Source organism: Lycium barbarum, chromosome 10 (assembly GCF_019175385.1).
Source record: "Lycium barbarum isolate Lr01 chromosome 10, ASM1917538v2, whole genome shotgun sequence".
Taxonomy (NCBI): domain Eukaryota; kingdom Viridiplantae; phylum Streptophyta; class Magnoliopsida; order Solanales; family Solanaceae; genus Lycium; species Lycium barbarum.
Window position 1 is genome coordinate 112482129 of NC_083346.1, and position 15849 is coordinate 112497977.

Genomic DNA, 15849 nt, shown 5'->3' on the forward strand with positions numbered 1-15849 from the left:
GATAAATAGTCGAATTTTGTCTAACAAAAAAATGGTTCTGAGGCTGTAAATCTGTACGTACAAGCTCGCATCATCTTGAAGGTTCCTTTAGTAGGAAAATTATGCTTTTCTTACCAAACCAACTATGAGAACGTTTTCTATTACAAGTCACAACCTGTGTTCTTTTAAATTGAACGAGTGATTATACTTGCAGCAAATATATAGTGTTTCAAAGTTCTGGACGCAGCAACATAATCAAGACATTTGCTTCTTTACCAGTGAACGGTTAGCTAAGTATACATTCGACAATGAGAAGCATTTCAATGGTGTGATTATTCTCTAAAATCCCAGCACCATGGTTGTACAAGTGCTTTAGTGATGATTTCTTGTTATATCTAAAACTTGTCCCAACTTTAAAGCATGATTAACAAGATTCTGCAGGTTAGGTTGATAACAACTGAGGAAATATATGCAGTAAAACATGTAATCAACCCTACCTCTTCGACCTAGTGGGTGTATTCTTGTATAAAAAACTATAATTTACAGTATTCTTGATGCCACTAAGGCAATAATGTCGCACATCAACTAATCAACATGCAAAAGAGAAGCATAATCAGTGTCTTGCAGAGTTAGTCTACCTATGTATAATTCACTAATATGGTCAGAGCATAAAGGGATGCATCTCTTGTTCAAGTTCTCATGTATAGCACCCATTCCTGGAACCCACTTACTTCGATCAAAAGGATCCAAATTAAGAAGATTCTGAAGTAACCTAATCCGGTAGACAGTTGTATCTCTTCTGTCACAAAAATGAGCAGCACAGCGGTAAGACGGCTCATCAGAAGCTAATCTAATCAATGCCATCCCTAGAGAACCGTCCACTGGCTTTGGATCAATAAGATCATTATCTCCCATCATTTTGACTTCCCTTTCTGTCGGAAAATTCACTTCTTCTACCCCATTAATATCAGAAACTTTCAGATCTTTGGTGTAATGTCTGGTTGCCTCCCGCTTTGTGGATTCATGCTTCTCTGCTAAAGTCAAGATGCACGAGAATCTTAAATGATACGATACTATAATCTTCAACTTTTTGAAGTTGTGGCAGCAGCAAAAGAAATCAAGCCATCTTCTCCCTATACCAGCATACCACTTGATAATATCAGTATCTTCAAGAGCCATTAGTAAACTAATCGGCCTAGGACGGCCCATATGGTTTGTAAATCCAACCAGCTTGACTGCCTTTTTAACAATTTCTAAAGGCGCCTCGACTTTTATGCATAACTTTGTCAGATCTGCAACCGTCTGATTGGAGTATTTCCTTTCCTCTTCTTCCTCTGCTATCTTTACTTGTTCCTCTAACATCCTTTTTGCTTTGAGAGGATTTAAGTACCTGTCAACTTGCTCTTGAAAGTTGTCATAAGAATCCACGAGTTCTCGGGGGAGTTGATCTCTGATCCTTTTTAAGGAGAGAAAGTCACCAGCTGAGAGCATTCGGTGCCATTCCCAGCGATCATCGACGGATTTCAAAAAGTCTTGCATTACTTCTTCAGCCCAAGAATCGAAAATTCGGTTGACTTTGACTTCACTCTCAATCGGGAAATCAGTCTTGAAACCATTTCCACGTTTCGTCTTCTTAAATACATGACTGAATATTTTCATTCCCAGTTTCTTCCTATTCGTCTCTTTAGCATTTCTCAACTCCAAAAGTCTAACTTCTTTCTGTCGGAGGTACTTTTTTCTCGCCCTAATCGCCTTTTGTGACATTGGTGGGTGCAAGACAGACGGCTTAACAGCCCGAAGCTCCATCCCCAAAAATTCTATCTTCTCAGAAGTAGCACTATGAATAACAGTCTTAACCTTATCAATATCGAATTCCATATTCTTCTCAACATTCTGCACAAGCCTACTCTTCAAATCCAAAGTCATCGACTTTGTCCCCGACGTAATAACCAATATCTCATCCAAATATCTAACCGCATATATCTTCAACGGTTTATAAAAAGCATTAGCAAGATCACTAGCATCAACTCTCGGATTCTCCCGATTCGTTTTAAGCCTTAGTTCTTGAATTTCCTTATCAAAACTATTAAAATAAACATTAATCAAAATTGAACTCAACCTACATTCTTGAGGAAACCCTCTACCTAAATAACAACCACCTAATTGAATACTTACTATTTCACACTCAAACAACCTTTTTATCAAAACAATCAATGCCACATCACTAATTTTCTCTTCCATAACACTACAAAGCTTATCAACATGCTTATTTTCAAACTTTGAAGGACTCAAACAAACAGTAAACCACCAACTGGGGTTCTCAACAGAGTTTTTAAGGTAACGAATCGCGGTATGTCGACCCATATTAACACGTCCACCATAACAAAATGTCATAAATCTATCATCATATATAGTTTCAAGAACCATTCTAATAGATTCAATAACTACTTTAAGCTTCAAATTAGGAAGCACAAGTGATTTACCTAGGATAAAGCTGCAATCTTTAACATCAAATTGGTTTGTAGAGAGCTGAAAAGACAGTTCTTGAAGTGAGAAAAATTGGGTTGAGATGGAATTTGGAGTGAGGGTAGTTTTGTCATTTGGTTTGAGGTTTTGGCAAGCTGTGAAGAGGAAAGAGGGTAAAGTGATGACATTTTGGAGGAGGTTGTGGAACTTTCCATGGTGATAATTGGAGAGGATTAGGTTCTTGATGTCTATTTGAGAAAGGGTTTTTGTGGGGTTTTGGTAAATGGGTGAAGATGAAGGAGAAAGGATTGAAAGGTGGAGTCTTGGAAGTGAAAAAAGTGTATTCTTGGAAGTAAAGTGCAGTGTGGTTCTTCTGAAAATCAAGAGCATTGAAGCTTTGAGTTGAAGTACTGATGATTTTGATTTTTCAGTTCTACTTGTTTGAGGTTTTGATTTTTCTGTTCTAGTTTGAGGTTTTCAGTTTGGTATGAGAAAATTATCAAAATGGTCCCTTAACTTTAAGAGTAGGTTCAAAATAATTTTTTAAGCATCAACTTAACGGTATTAGTCGTTTAAGTTTGATCAAAAGTGAACATCCTTGATCTCCATCAAATAGAATGAGGTGTTTGATGTTTGGTTGACAAAGGGGTTTTAGTAAATTAGTGAAGATGAATGAGAAAGGGTTGAAAGGTGGAGTCTTGGATGTGAAAAAAGTGTAATCTTGAAAGCAATGTGGTGCGTAGTGGCTCTGTTGATTCTTTTGAGAATCAAGAGCATTGAATCTTTGAGGGCGAAGTTTTGATGACTTGATTTTTCAGTTCTAGTTTGAGGTTTTCAGCTTGGTAGGAGAATATTACCAAAATGGTCCCTTATTTTTAGAAGTAGATTCAAAATAGTATCTTAAATATAAACTTAACAGTATTCGTCCTTTAAGTTTACCAAAAGTGAGCACTTTGGGATGAGGTTCTTGATAATTGATTGAATAAAGGGGTTTTGGTAAATTGGTGAAGATGTAGGAGAAAGGCTTGAAAGGTTGAGTCTTCGAAGTGAAAAAAATGTAATCTTAGAAGCAAAGTGTTGGGTGGTTCTTCTGAAAATCAAGAGCATTGGAGCTTTTGAGGGGAATTTTTTTTTTATGATTTAGATTTTTTAGTTGCAATTTGAGGTTTTCAGCTTGGTGGAATGGACTTTATATGGTCAATAAAGAGTTTCTAGCCAAAATTGTCCCATATCTGTGGGAGTAGTCTATTTCGATCCTTAAAATATAACTTTGAGTAATTTTTGTTTCTTGAGTTTTAAAGTGGAATAATTTTGGACCAACCGAAAAACTTTGATCTTTTATTTTTTCAATTTTTGGCACAAAAAAGAATTAGCTTGGTGGGTTTTACAAAAAAAAAAAAAAAAAAAAAAAAAAAAATTGAGATCAAACCAATCGAGTTGGTTGGGTTTCAGTCGGTTCGAAAGTCGATCAATTTTTTTCCGTCGACTTTTGTGTGTTTTTTTATAGTCATCGTCAGTTTTTAAGCCCATTCTGTTAGTTGGACCAAATGTGTTTCACTTTAGCAAACTTAAGGGACTAAAGATGCTCAAGATTATATTTGAAAGACCAGAATAGACCTACTCTCATAAATAAGGAGTAATTTTGACTAAAAACTCGTCGATGAATGTGAGGTTGAAGTGATTAATTATTGTGGCGAGCTGTGAGGAGGAAAGAAGGTAAAGCAACAACGTTTTGGAGGAGATTGTGAAACTTGCCATGGTGATAATTGGAGAGGATTACGTTCTTGATATGTAATTGAGAAAGGGTTTTTGTGGGGTTTTGGTAAATTGGTGAAAATGAAGGAGAAAAGGTTGAAAGTTTGAGGCTGTGTTCGGTATGGAGGAAAATGTTTTTCCTGGAAAATAAGTGAATTTCTACTTATTTTCTCATGTTCGTTTGGGTAGTGGAAAATAAGTGAATTTCTTACTTTTTTTCTCATGTTCGTTTGGTTGGTAGAAAACATTTTTCGGAAAATACCCACCCAAGCCCCACCAATTCCACCCCATACCACACCAAACACCACACCCACCCACCTCCCATTTTTTTTTTTAAGTTTTTAATTTTTTTCTGGATTTTCTACACCACCACATCCCCCACGTGGACCCATACCACACCAACCCCCACCCATTTTTTTTATTTAAAGTTTTTAATTTTTTTCTTGGTTTTCTACACCACTACATCCCTATCCCTCCCCCCCCCCCCCCCCCCTCCACAAAAAAAATTAAACTTTAACCACACAAACTTTTAATTTTTATAATGTTTTTATAAAGGTAAAATTAAATATGAAGTACAAAATTTGGGAGAGGGTAGGGGATGCGTGCGGGAGGTGGGTGTAGAGAATCAAAAAATAAAAAATTTCAAAACTTAAAAAAAAATAAAAAGTTGGAGGGGGTGGTAGGGGTGTGTGTGTGGGAGGGGGTGGGTGGGGTGAAAAAAAAATTTAAAACATTTTTTAAGAAAAAAGAAAAAAAAGGGGTGGGGATGTGTAGTGGTAGAAAACCTAGAAGAAAAATATTTTTTTAAAAAACTGGGTTTTGGGGAAGGGGTGCGGTTGGGGGGTGGGGTGGGGTTGGGGGGAGGGATGTGGTGGTGTAGAAAACCCAAAACAAAAAAAGATTGGGGGAGGTGAAGGGAGAGGATGGGGTGGGGGGGGGGGGGAGGAATGTAGTGGTGTAGAAAACCTAGAAGAAAAATTAAAAAAAAAATTGAGGGGAGGGGGGGGGTGTGTAGAGGGAGGGGGAGCGGGGTGGGGGGAGGGATGTAGTGGTGTAGAAAGCCCAGAAGAAAAATAAAATAAAAATTCTTTCTTTAGGAGGGGGGCAGTTGGGGGTAGTGGGGGGGGTGGTGCATGGGTTGCGAGAGTGGTTGGGGGTGGTGTGTGTGGGGGGGGGGGGAAGGGTGGGGGTTGGGTGGTGCATGGGATGCGGGAGTGGTTAAGGTTTGGTGGTTGGGGCGGGTGGGGTGCGGTGGGGGTGGTGTGGGGGGTGGTGCGGGGTGGGCGGATGGGTGGTGGGTGGTGCAGGGGTTGCGGAAGTGGTCGGGACGGTGGGAAGGGCGGGGTGGGTGGAGCGTGGGTTTGGTAGTTTGGGGGTTGGGTGGTTGTTGAAATGCCACTTGTGGACTTGTTTTCCCTACTTTGATTAGGGAAGTTATTTTCCCTATTTTTAAGGAATCAATTTTCCTAAGGAAAATGTTTTCCAAAATTTTTGACCAAACGAACATGAGAAAATTTGAAAATGTTTTCCTCCATACCGAACACACCCTGAGTCTTTGAAGTGAAAAAAGTGTAATCTTGGAAGCAAAGTGTTGTGTGGTGAATGTGATGACTCTTCTGAGAATCAAGAGCATTGAAGCTTAAAATTCTGATGATTCTGATTTTTCAGTTCTAGTTTGAGGTTTTGACTGTTCAGTTCTAGTTTGAGTTTTTCAGTTTGGTACGAGCAAAATTACCAGAATGGTCTCTTATCTTTAGAAGTAGGTTCAAAATAGTCTCTTGAGTACAATTTAGCAGTACTGGTTCTTTAAGTTTATCAAAAGTGAGTACTTTTGGTCTCCGTTAAATAGGATGAGGTTCTTGATGTCTGTTTGTGGGGTTTCGATAAAGGGGATGAAGATGAATGAGAAAAGGTTGAGAGGTTAAGTCTTGGAAGTTGAAAAAGTGTAATCTTGGGAGCAAAGTGAAGTGCGGTTCTTCTGAGAGTTAAGAGCATTGAATCTTTGAAGGTGAAAATGTGATGACTCTGATTTTTCAGTTCTAATTGAGGTTTTCAGCTTGGTGGGAATGGACTATGGATGCGGGGTTGAATTGGTTATCTTCATTTAAAATTAAGGTTAGTTAATGTCAATTAATTTGTTGATAATGAAAATTAAGATTTTTTTTTTTTTTACTTTAATTTCATGCTCAATATTCGATAATGGGTATTCTTATTTGAACTACGAATAATTCGATTTCGTGTGGCATAAGCTTATTAAAAATGAAAACACTACCCCCTGCATTATATACAAAAGAAAAGGTGAAATTTGAAATTTGAGCTAGTGAAATTTGAATGCGACTTTATCTTATTAAAATATTGTACTTGATCTTTATTTGTAACTACGTATTTCAAACAATTAATTTTAAAATATATTTATAAACTATATATGTGATCTACAATGAGCGTACGGGTAGCTAGGAATGAAAGTAGAACTGAACAGTCATGGTCTCATCCATTGATTCATAGTTTATAATTTAGGGGTCGTTTGGTTGGAAACAAGTTATTTCAGGATAACTTATCCTGGAATTAGGTATCCTGGGATTAGTTATTCCATCATTCCACAGGAATAAAATAACACTACAATCCCGGGATAACTAATCTCGGGATACCACCTATTAAACTCAACCAAACGTGGGATAAATTCATATCAAATATAATCCCGTGATTATTTATCCTTATCCCTTGTACCAAACGAGCCCTAAGTGTACACTGTATTCATACTTTATTTTAACTAACCATCATATTCCCCCCCAAAAGAAGAAAACAGCACAAAACATTTGATTCTCAATTAAGCAATATATGTCTTTAGTTTCTTTAAAGCACCCAAATTTATGACACTTTAACATTTATTTTTATTCCTTACTATATATGGAAGCAAAGTTTATATATTCCTTCATAATAATCCTTTAAGAATGCTGCACCTCTCACTAACCATTGACAAACATTTTAGCAGCAAGAACTCCCAATCCTAACAAAGGTATGAAATGCATTCTTCTGTAGCACTAGTATCATTTTTTACTCTTCACTAAGATCTCTGTTATTCGTTTTTTCTAATCTGTGTCGACTACTTTTTAACTGCTCACTAGTCATAAAGCGCCTTTATTTCTATAATAAGGGTACTGTGCTATGATGTTTTTATCTAGCATAATGGAATATCTATGCATATGTTAGGATTTAGATTATATAAACTGACAAACTCCAGATCATTAAAGAGGAATCAAAATTGGTAAGTTTCTCATATTGGATAAAAGAAAAATTGTTGTCCTATAAGGGTCGACTAAGACTTACTAAAGATGTTCTAGACTTCCTATGCATATGTGAAGGTTTTTTCCTGAATACTTTGGTTCATACTTCAACTACTAATAATATTGGAATAAGCTAGACCTTACTATTATATAAGATATGTTATCCTCTCTCCAGTGACTAAAGTGCGTAAAGACTATCACTATAGTTTAACGTGTGAAAATCAGGTTCAAAACGTAGACTCACTAACATTGCTTGTTCAATCAGGAAAGTATAAAGAAATGACCTTAGAATCTGATATGATGGACATCACAATCACAGGACAACAAGCTACATCAAGAAGGCGTCAAATACCCAAAGTTCCATTATTTATGAGAATTGACAATCAAAAAAGTGATGACTATGATCCTAAAGTAGTATCATTGGGACCTTACCATCATGGTAAGCCAGAACTCAATTTTGTTGAAGATTTCAAGCCAAAGGCTCTACAAATGTTCATTCATGGAAGTAACAAAGACCAAGATTTCTTCCTTGAAAAAATTCTAGGGGAGAATGATGATTTTAGAAGTTGTTACCTCGAAGAATTCGCTAATAAGTATGATGACTATGAATTTGCCAGAATGATGCTCCTCGACGCGTGTTTCATACTAAATGATATCGAGATTTCAGCAAAATGGACACCAAATTCCGCTTCTAAACAAAACGATACCATTAAGCATCTTGGCATCGCAATTTATTTGATCACTAGACGTGACCTATATTTGCTCGAAAATCAGGTATGAATGGTAGAGACATATAGGCTCAAGGATGATCAATTGAACCCCCTTTATAGGTCAATTCACTATTAAAAATGCGCAAATTTCCAATGCATATTTCTAAGTGGAGCTTCATCCGAAACTTTTCCGGCTGACACTTTCAGTTGGAAATATCATATTTACATTTTTATACATATATACTAAATCTTGACCTTTTAGGTACCTTTTCGCGTTCTCAAGCTCTTGATTAAGTTGAAATACAGTGGTGAGCAATGTAGTGCATTTGAAGAGAAGCTGAAAAGCTATTGTTCTCAAATGTTCTTCAATAAGCAAGAGGACAACATGCAAGAAAATGCGATGGAGACAGAACCCCCTCACCTTCTTGAATTTTTTCGAAGGGTACTTGTTAGTGGTAGCTACGATGAAGCCAATGTCAGACAATCACGATGTTTTGATTTCATCTTCGATTATATTCCTGATCGTTGGAAAAAAAATCATTTACCACACAAATCGGCATTAGTCACAAATGTGTTCCGCTCAGTCATGGACTTGAAATCAAAAGGGATTCACTTTAGGCCTAGTGGAATTGATTCTTTTAAAGGTGTGAGATTTACATCTCACTATTACTATGCAAATCTCAAACTCCCATGTTGGTATGTTTCAACATACACTAAAGTATTTTTCATGAACATGATAGCTTATGAATTGTGCCCAAATGGTCCTATTGATAGAGCTGTTGTGTCATACATAAATTTCATGAAATCTCTTGTGATTTCACCAAATGATGTGAAAGAATTGAGACAAGAGAAGATTATATTCAACACATTGGGAAGTGATGAAGAAGTGGTACAAGTTTACAAAGCGTTAAAAACTTATGGGGCAGATAATCCATCAATCTTCCAGAATGTGAATGGGAATATTCAAGAACATTATAATAGCAAAGGGAAGACTTGGATTGCTGAATTAATTGATAAATATTTTAATAGTCCATGGTCTCTAATTGCTTTGGTTGTTACTGTCTTTCTTACTTTTTTGACTGTTGTCCAGACTTACTACGGAAGCCCATTTTATCGTTCTCTTGATCATGAATAATAGGATATTTTGATTTTATTTTTTATACATGTCTAATGTATTAATTTGTTATGTTGATTCATCCTTACACAATAATAACATTACTTTCAATATTTTATGTTCAAGTTCAGAGTCAGCTGTTCCAGCTTTCTTCCCCTCACATTCAACTTATTATATACTACATTCTACGTCTATGTACTGACAAAATATGGTTAAGGATCAAAACTGCTCCTAGACTATGGTATATTCTATCTCTCAATGCTTTCTCTGAAAAAGATCTTGGGGAAACGAGAAAGAATATTGAATTTACCCTTAAACTTTGCTAATGGTCTAAAGTTGTCCTTTAGCTGTCATCGCTTGTCCATAGGGGCAAAATCAAGCCACTTTGGTAATGACAAGGAATGAGACTATTTATTAACAAAGGATAAAATTGTTTCATTTCAAATAATCTAAGGATAGTTTTGACCATTTACGAACTTATTATAGTACATACTACCTCGTTGTGGTGCAAAATACTCAAAAAATTAATTTTATAACCATTTATTATCTGGTACGCACTAGCCAAACAAATATTCGTTTCGAAATACATTATCTCTAAAAAAGAATGATATCTTTATCTATTTATAAATAATTTGATATTAAACTTCTCATTTTATCTTTAATACATAATAATATTATAGTCATAGAAAAAATTATGATATATGTTAGACCACAAAATTTCAAAATCCTTCTTTTTATTTAAAAGTTTGTACTCGTTCAAATACCATCACATAAATTGGAACAGAAAGAGTATCAAATAGAGAACTAGGAAGCTATGTGCAACATACAATAACTTTAGGGGAGTCCTTCGTAATTAAAACAGCTCACTCAAGTTTTATTGCCTTTTATAGAAAGCTTGAAAAAGAAAATAGAAATATATAACCAAAAAAAAAAAAACATATTCACTCAGCTCTTTTCTTGATTATTCTCTTTTAAATTATCAATCTTTTCACCATTATAAATCACTAAAAGATCCAAGATTTAGTGTATATGTAACATTTTTACAAATTTCTTACATGGTACATGCCAAAATCATTGAATTATGTTGATTAGATCAGTCTTTATAGTAAGCAATTAGTACTATGTTTTTTTTTTCATATAGAAGAGGTTAAAAAAAGAATGGAAAAGACTCATAAATACCCCTAACCTATTGAAAAAGGTTCATAAATACCCTCTTTCCATCTTTTGGTCTAAAAATACCCTTTCATCCACCTTTTAGGTCTAAAAATACCTTTAAGGTTTGTTTTTGGCTCAAATATACCCCTCAAACTAACAAGTTAAAATTAACTCTTTTAAAAAGTCAAATGACATTTTGTAATTGGTCAATAATAAAATTTCGTAATTTAAAAAAAATCCAGATTTAAAAAAAAATTGCTAATAATAAAATTCCATAATTTACATATATTTTTTTAAAAATTGTGTGGACACTTAAAAATGAAAAATTAAAAATTTAAAAATATGAACTAAACTTTTATTTTTTGCATTTCATGAATTAATCAACGAAATATGTTTTTTTTTTGCATTTCGTGAATAAAAAAACGAAATAGGAAATTATAATTTTTTTTTTGCATTTCGTGTATTAAAAAACGAAATAGGATAAAAAAAAAAATTCGTTCATATAAAAATGAAATTGAAAAAATTGAACAAAATATATTTTCCAATTTCGTTTTTATATGAATAAAATTAATTTTTTTAATCCTATTTCGTTTTTTAATACACGAAATGCAAAAAAAAAAACAAAAAAAAAAACATATTTGGTCGATTAATTCACGAAATGCAAAAAAAAATCAGTTTTGTTCATATTTTTTAATTTTTAAATTAAATAATATATGTGTCCAATCACAAAATGCCATTTGACTTTTTAAAAGAGTTAATTTTAACTTTGTTAGTTTGAGGGGTATATTGAAGTAAAAAACAAACCTTAAAGGCATTTTTAGATTAAAAGGTATAACAAAAATATTTATAAGCTTTTTTAAATAGGTCAAGAATATTTATAAGTCTTTCTCGAGAAAAGAAAATGGGTGGTGGATCTTGGATAAACATGAGTGCATTTGATTGGAATACAGGACAAACAATTATAGTAACCCTTTTAGTAATGGTGGGATCTTTTTATAGTGGTACACTGTTTGGAAAAAACACATCTTTATATGTACCTCAACGAAAACAATAGCAGCTTCAATTGTTTATTGCTTCAAATTTCAGTTCCTCAGAATCTAATTATGATTAGTATTCCCTAGTTTTAATTTGTTTGTCTAGTTTTACTTGACATGAAGTTTAAATAAATAAAAAAGACTTTTGCATATGCAGAATGTACCAAAATACCTTTTAATTTTGTGATCTTAAATATATCGTGTGAAAAATTGAAATTAAAGAGTTGTAAAAAAGGAAAGAGTTGTTCTCTTTTGAATGGACCAGAAAGGAAAGTAAGCCGAGCGAATTGAAACGGAGGGAATACTATTTTTGTCTCTCTTTGTGAACATATAAAGATTGAATCTTTGAGTGTTGATGGAGAAAATGCTGAGTGTATTTGAGTTATAGAGGAAGAAAGTCATGTTCTTTGTAAGATTAGTAGTGTTGAGGATATAATTTCAGTAAATAAAAGTGTGCATTCTCTAACAGTTTAAACTTTTAGATGAGATGACACACAATTCAATATGGTATTAGGGCATACAAAGGTACTGGTTCGAGTGTCATTGCCACCTATTATTGAAAATAAATGTGTTTGGTTCATGAAAAAGAATCAAATCTGCGGGAGGGGGCGTGTTGAAGATATAATGTAAGTAAATAGAAGTGCGTATTCTCTAACAACTTAAGCTTTTAAATAAGATGATCACACAATTCAATTAGTATTAGCTGTCACATTCTCTCCGGAGCTGGGTACCAGAAAGAGAAAGACAGAATCTTTGTTGTAAAGTTATTGAATCTCTTTTCTGGGTGGCTAATAATAGGAAGAGGGAATAATTTACAGTTGCTTTAAGAAATGGGTGATCCTTATTTTTTACTCGGGTAATATAAAATCGGCCTCAATGCAGAAAGAACTAATCTTTATTGTTGTTATTTAGTGTCTTTAGGCAAGTAATTCATGGTTGTTTTGATTTAGTTGTACTAGACAGAACCGAAAGAGGTGTACTCTGATCTTATAGGACAGAGATACAGCTCTAATACTTCGTGTATGGGAAATATAGTGAGGCGGGTCATTAATGACTTGGCTTCTATTTTGCTAAGTGGTTTGGTAGACAGTTTGAATTTAGGAAGGGCACTTTTGTGGTCGGAAGTCGGGCAATGTTCAGTAGAGGGGCAAATAAATGATTGTTGATTATGTTTTGCTCCTCCATATTTATTGAGTTTCAGATAATTTTAGTTCTGATCCATATTATGCATGCAGGTGCTTTGAAGCTTAAAAACAAGGCGTCCTTTTCATATCGATTGATACCACTGAAACTCCCTGAAGGAGGAGTAAATGTTTGTCCTTTGAAATATAATGAATATATCCCATGTCATGACACGTCTTACATTAAAGAGCTAATGCCAAAACTAGATCTGTCAAGGAAAGAAGAGCTGGAGAGGCATTGTCCTCCACTTGAGAGGCGTTTGTTTTGTTCGGTGCCACCTCCAAAGGATTATAAGATACCAATAAGGTGGCCTATTAGCAGGGACTATGTGTGGCGGAGCAATGTGAACCATACACGTCTTGCGGAGGTAAAAGGTGGACAAAATTGGGTGCACGAGAAGGATCAACTTTGGTGGTTTCCAGGCGGTGGAACTCATTTCAAGCATGGGGCTTCTGAGTATATTGAGAGGTATGCATGGTCTCTTTTGTCTTTCACGTTCCCACCTGTCAGTCTTGAAGTTGCAGCTTGTTGAGTATTCATTTTTTCCTGTCAAGAGCATGAAATTTATGATGCCTTTCCTCTGCCTAGATGGAGCCAGAATTTCAACTTTATGGGTTCTGAGTTTTAGAACAATGACTTCAAGTGGTAATAACTGGGTTCTATTTAATGAATTTCTTAACACAAATACACCCTTTGAGCAACAGCTACTGGGTTAGGCCGAACCCGTATCCTGGGTTCTAGCTCCGCCTTGGCTAAGCATTGGTAGGTAGAGTTACTTGGTCTTGGTACATGTACTGGTGTAGGAAGATGCAGTACCTAGTTTAACAGTCATAGTAAAAAGTATTAACTGTATCTGAAGAAGACTGTCTCGTTTCACTTGCCCAGACCCAAAAAAAAAACAAAAAAATCATCTTTGTTTAAATGTTTCAAAAATGAACAACACTCTTTTAAAATGAAAAGTGCAACGTTCATATCTTATCTTCGCCTTTTGTTTTCTTTATGATATTTGTTTACAGACCCCATCCGAATCCGGATAGAACCCATTTTACTTTACCTATTTGAAAGTTGTTTAGAGACTCCATTCGTATCCGCATAGAACCCCTCTTTTTTTACATATTTGAAAGTTGCTTACAGACGCCATCCAAATCTGCCACTGAAGATATTCATCTATTTCTTCTTAGGTTTGAGTTAGTATCAATCTTATGTCTACCCATGTTTTTATGTATCTCATTTATTTAGTCATTTATTCAGTGCAGGTTAGGAAATATGACAACTAATAAGAGAGGTGACTTACGATCTGCAGGGGTATTTCAAGTGCTTGATGTAGGTTGTGGAGTTGCCAGTTTCTCTGCCTATCTTCTTCCTTTAAGTATAGCAACAATGCCCATTGCTCCAAAAGATGGTCACGAGAACCAAATTCAGTTTTCTTCGGAACGAGTTATTGGTGCTACAATATCTGCTTTAGCAACAAAGCAGTTGCCATATCCTAGCAACTCTTTTGAGATGGTGCATTGTTCCAGATGTCGAGTGGATTGACATGAAATTGGTGAGCGTTGCATTCATTATATAGGAAAAGCTTAAACATCAATGTTTTGCTGGTAGATGTCATCGTTTGGGATAAACTCTGGAGACTTTTATTGAATATTTGGCTTTCTATTTCCTGCATATTCCTTACTGAAACGACATTTAGATTCTCAAAATTTGTACTTTTGGAATTTGGTATCATGTCAAAAACAAAGCTAACTTACAGTCCACAAAACAAGTCACGTGAGGTTAATTCTCTATAATTGATTATGGACATCAAAAAGGGGTCTTTTACTTATATCAAGTCCGCGTAACTCAGATATGTAGCACTCTTTGGATTTGTTATCTCTAGAAACCTGAATTTTGCAAGCTGCTGTGGTTCTGCTGTATAGAAATTTTGTTCCACCCTTAGAGCCGTCTTTCTACTGCTTTTTATGTTAAACAGTAAGATTTTTGTATAAATAAATAAAATAGTAAGAAAGGTTCGAATAGAAATACATGATTGTTGTGGCCTCCAGGCTAGTTAGGCTCTTCTCTTTTCTAGAGGCAGCAATTATACTGAACAGCCTATATGAGGGTTCCTTGGTAGACTTGCGTGTCATGTACACATAGTAGATTTTGATTTGAATAAAGAGGTACACGTTTTCATTTGTTTTTCCAGGTGTTGCTGCAGATGGTATTCTGCTCAAAGAAGTGAACCGCCTATTAAGATCAGATGGATACTTTGAGCCCGTTTGGATTGGCTTATAAGTTGCTAAAAAGTTGCTTATAAGCTGTTTTCAGCTTTTTTGAGTGTTTGGTTGGCCAGCTTAAAGTTATTTTGTGCTTAAAATAAGCTCAAAAAAATAATTGGGCCCATTTGACTTAGCTTATCTAAAGCAGCTTATAAGCTGAAAACAGCTTATAAGCCAAAAAAAATAAGTTGGGGTACAAAAAAAATAAGTTAGACTACCCCAACTTATTTTTTTTAGCTTATAAACTGCAAACAGCTTATAGACATAAGCCCATCCAAACAGGCTCTTTGTATATTCGGCTCCACCAGCTTATAGAAAGGATAAGGATTTTCCAGAGATATCGGACAAATTAGTAAATCTTACTTCTGGAATGTGCTGGAAGCTCATTGCTCGGGAAGTTCAAACATCAATTTGGATTAAGCAAAAAAAAAATTCATGTCTCCAGCATAATGCAGAGGAGAAACTTGACGACATGTGTGATTCTCAGGATGATTTTAAACTATCATGGAAAACACCTTTGAGAAACTGTGTTACCCTAAGTGACACATCTTCTAATACAAAGAAACTACCGCCTCGACCACAACGTCTTTCAGAGTATTCACAGAGTCTTAGTCGGCTAGGTTTGTGAATTCTATTCTTGGTGCAGTTATATTGGTTATCCTGTTGCCAAATTGTTTAGTTTTGGCAACAACCTTAAAATGGTTGAAATGATATGAAGTTATTATATTCTGTCAAATTAGTCTTTTAAAAAATCCCTTCAGATTAATAATAATGAGTGAGGAAAACACCCTATCTTCATTTAATCTTAGGGGCAGCAATTATGATTTTAGCATTACCTTTTATTTTAACACAATTGTGATTGTTTTCCTCTAAGGTCTATGGTACCATAAAGTTTAGTACAAAAAGTTAAAA

The 15849-nt window shown here is 35.0% G+C and overlaps 3 protein-coding genes across 3 annotated transcripts; 2 read left to right on the top strand and 1 right to left on the bottom strand.

Moving 5' to 3' along the window:
* Positions 1 to 495: 495 nt before the first annotated feature.
* On the bottom strand, positions 496 to 3243 carry LOC132615168 (nuclear intron maturase 3, mitochondrial). Its single transcript, XM_060329744.1, has one exon. The coding sequence runs from the start codon at positions 2833 to 2835 to the stop codon at positions 565 to 567; it is 2271 nt and encodes a 756-aa protein (XP_060185727.1). The 5' UTR covers positions 2836 to 3243; the 3' UTR covers positions 496 to 564.
* A 3982-nt stretch (positions 3244 to 7225) lies between these two features.
* On the top strand, positions 7226 to 9416 carry LOC132614277 (UPF0481 protein At3g47200-like). Its single transcript, XM_060328694.1, has 2 exons — positions 7226 to 8258; positions 8457 to 9416. The coding sequence occupies exons 1-2, from the start codon at positions 7764 to 7766 to the stop codon at positions 9327 to 9329; spliced, it is 1368 nt and encodes a 455-aa protein (XP_060184677.1). The 5' UTR covers positions 7226 to 7763; the 3' UTR covers positions 9330 to 9416.
* A 2994-nt stretch (positions 9417 to 12410) lies between these two features.
* LOC132616143 (probable methyltransferase PMT6) lies at positions 12411 to 14930 on the top strand. Its single transcript, XM_060330751.1, has 3 exons — positions 12411 to 13147; positions 13936 to 14225; positions 14865 to 14930. The coding sequence occupies exons 1-2, from the start codon at positions 12666 to 12668 to the stop codon at positions 14213 to 14215; spliced, it is 762 nt and encodes a 253-aa protein (XP_060186734.1). The 5' UTR covers positions 12411 to 12665; the 3' UTR covers positions 14216 to 14225; positions 14865 to 14930.
* The last annotated feature ends 919 nt before the right edge of the window (positions 14931 to 15849 follow it).

Bases quoted from the DNA above. Each gene is read 5' to 3' on its own strand.
- LOC132615168 (XM_060329744.1), bottom strand. From the start codon at position 2,835: ATGCTCTTGATTTTCAGAAGAACCACACTGCACTTTACTTCCAAGAAT.
- LOC132614277 (XM_060328694.1), top strand. From the start codon at position 7,764: ATGACCTTAGAATCTGATATGATGGACATCACAATCACAGGACAACAA. The intron at 8,259-8,456 runs GTATGAATGGTA...TTGACCTTTTAG, and splicing joins TATATTTGCTCGAAAATCAG to GTACCTTTTCGCGTTCTCAA.
- LOC132616143 (XM_060330751.1), top strand. From the start codon at position 12,666: ATGTTTTGCTCCTCCATATTTATTGAGTTTCAGATAATTTTAGTTCTG. The intron at 13,148-13,935 runs GTATGCATGGTC...TATTCAGTGCAG, and splicing joins GCTTCTGAGTATATTGAGAG to GTTAGGAAATATGACAACTA.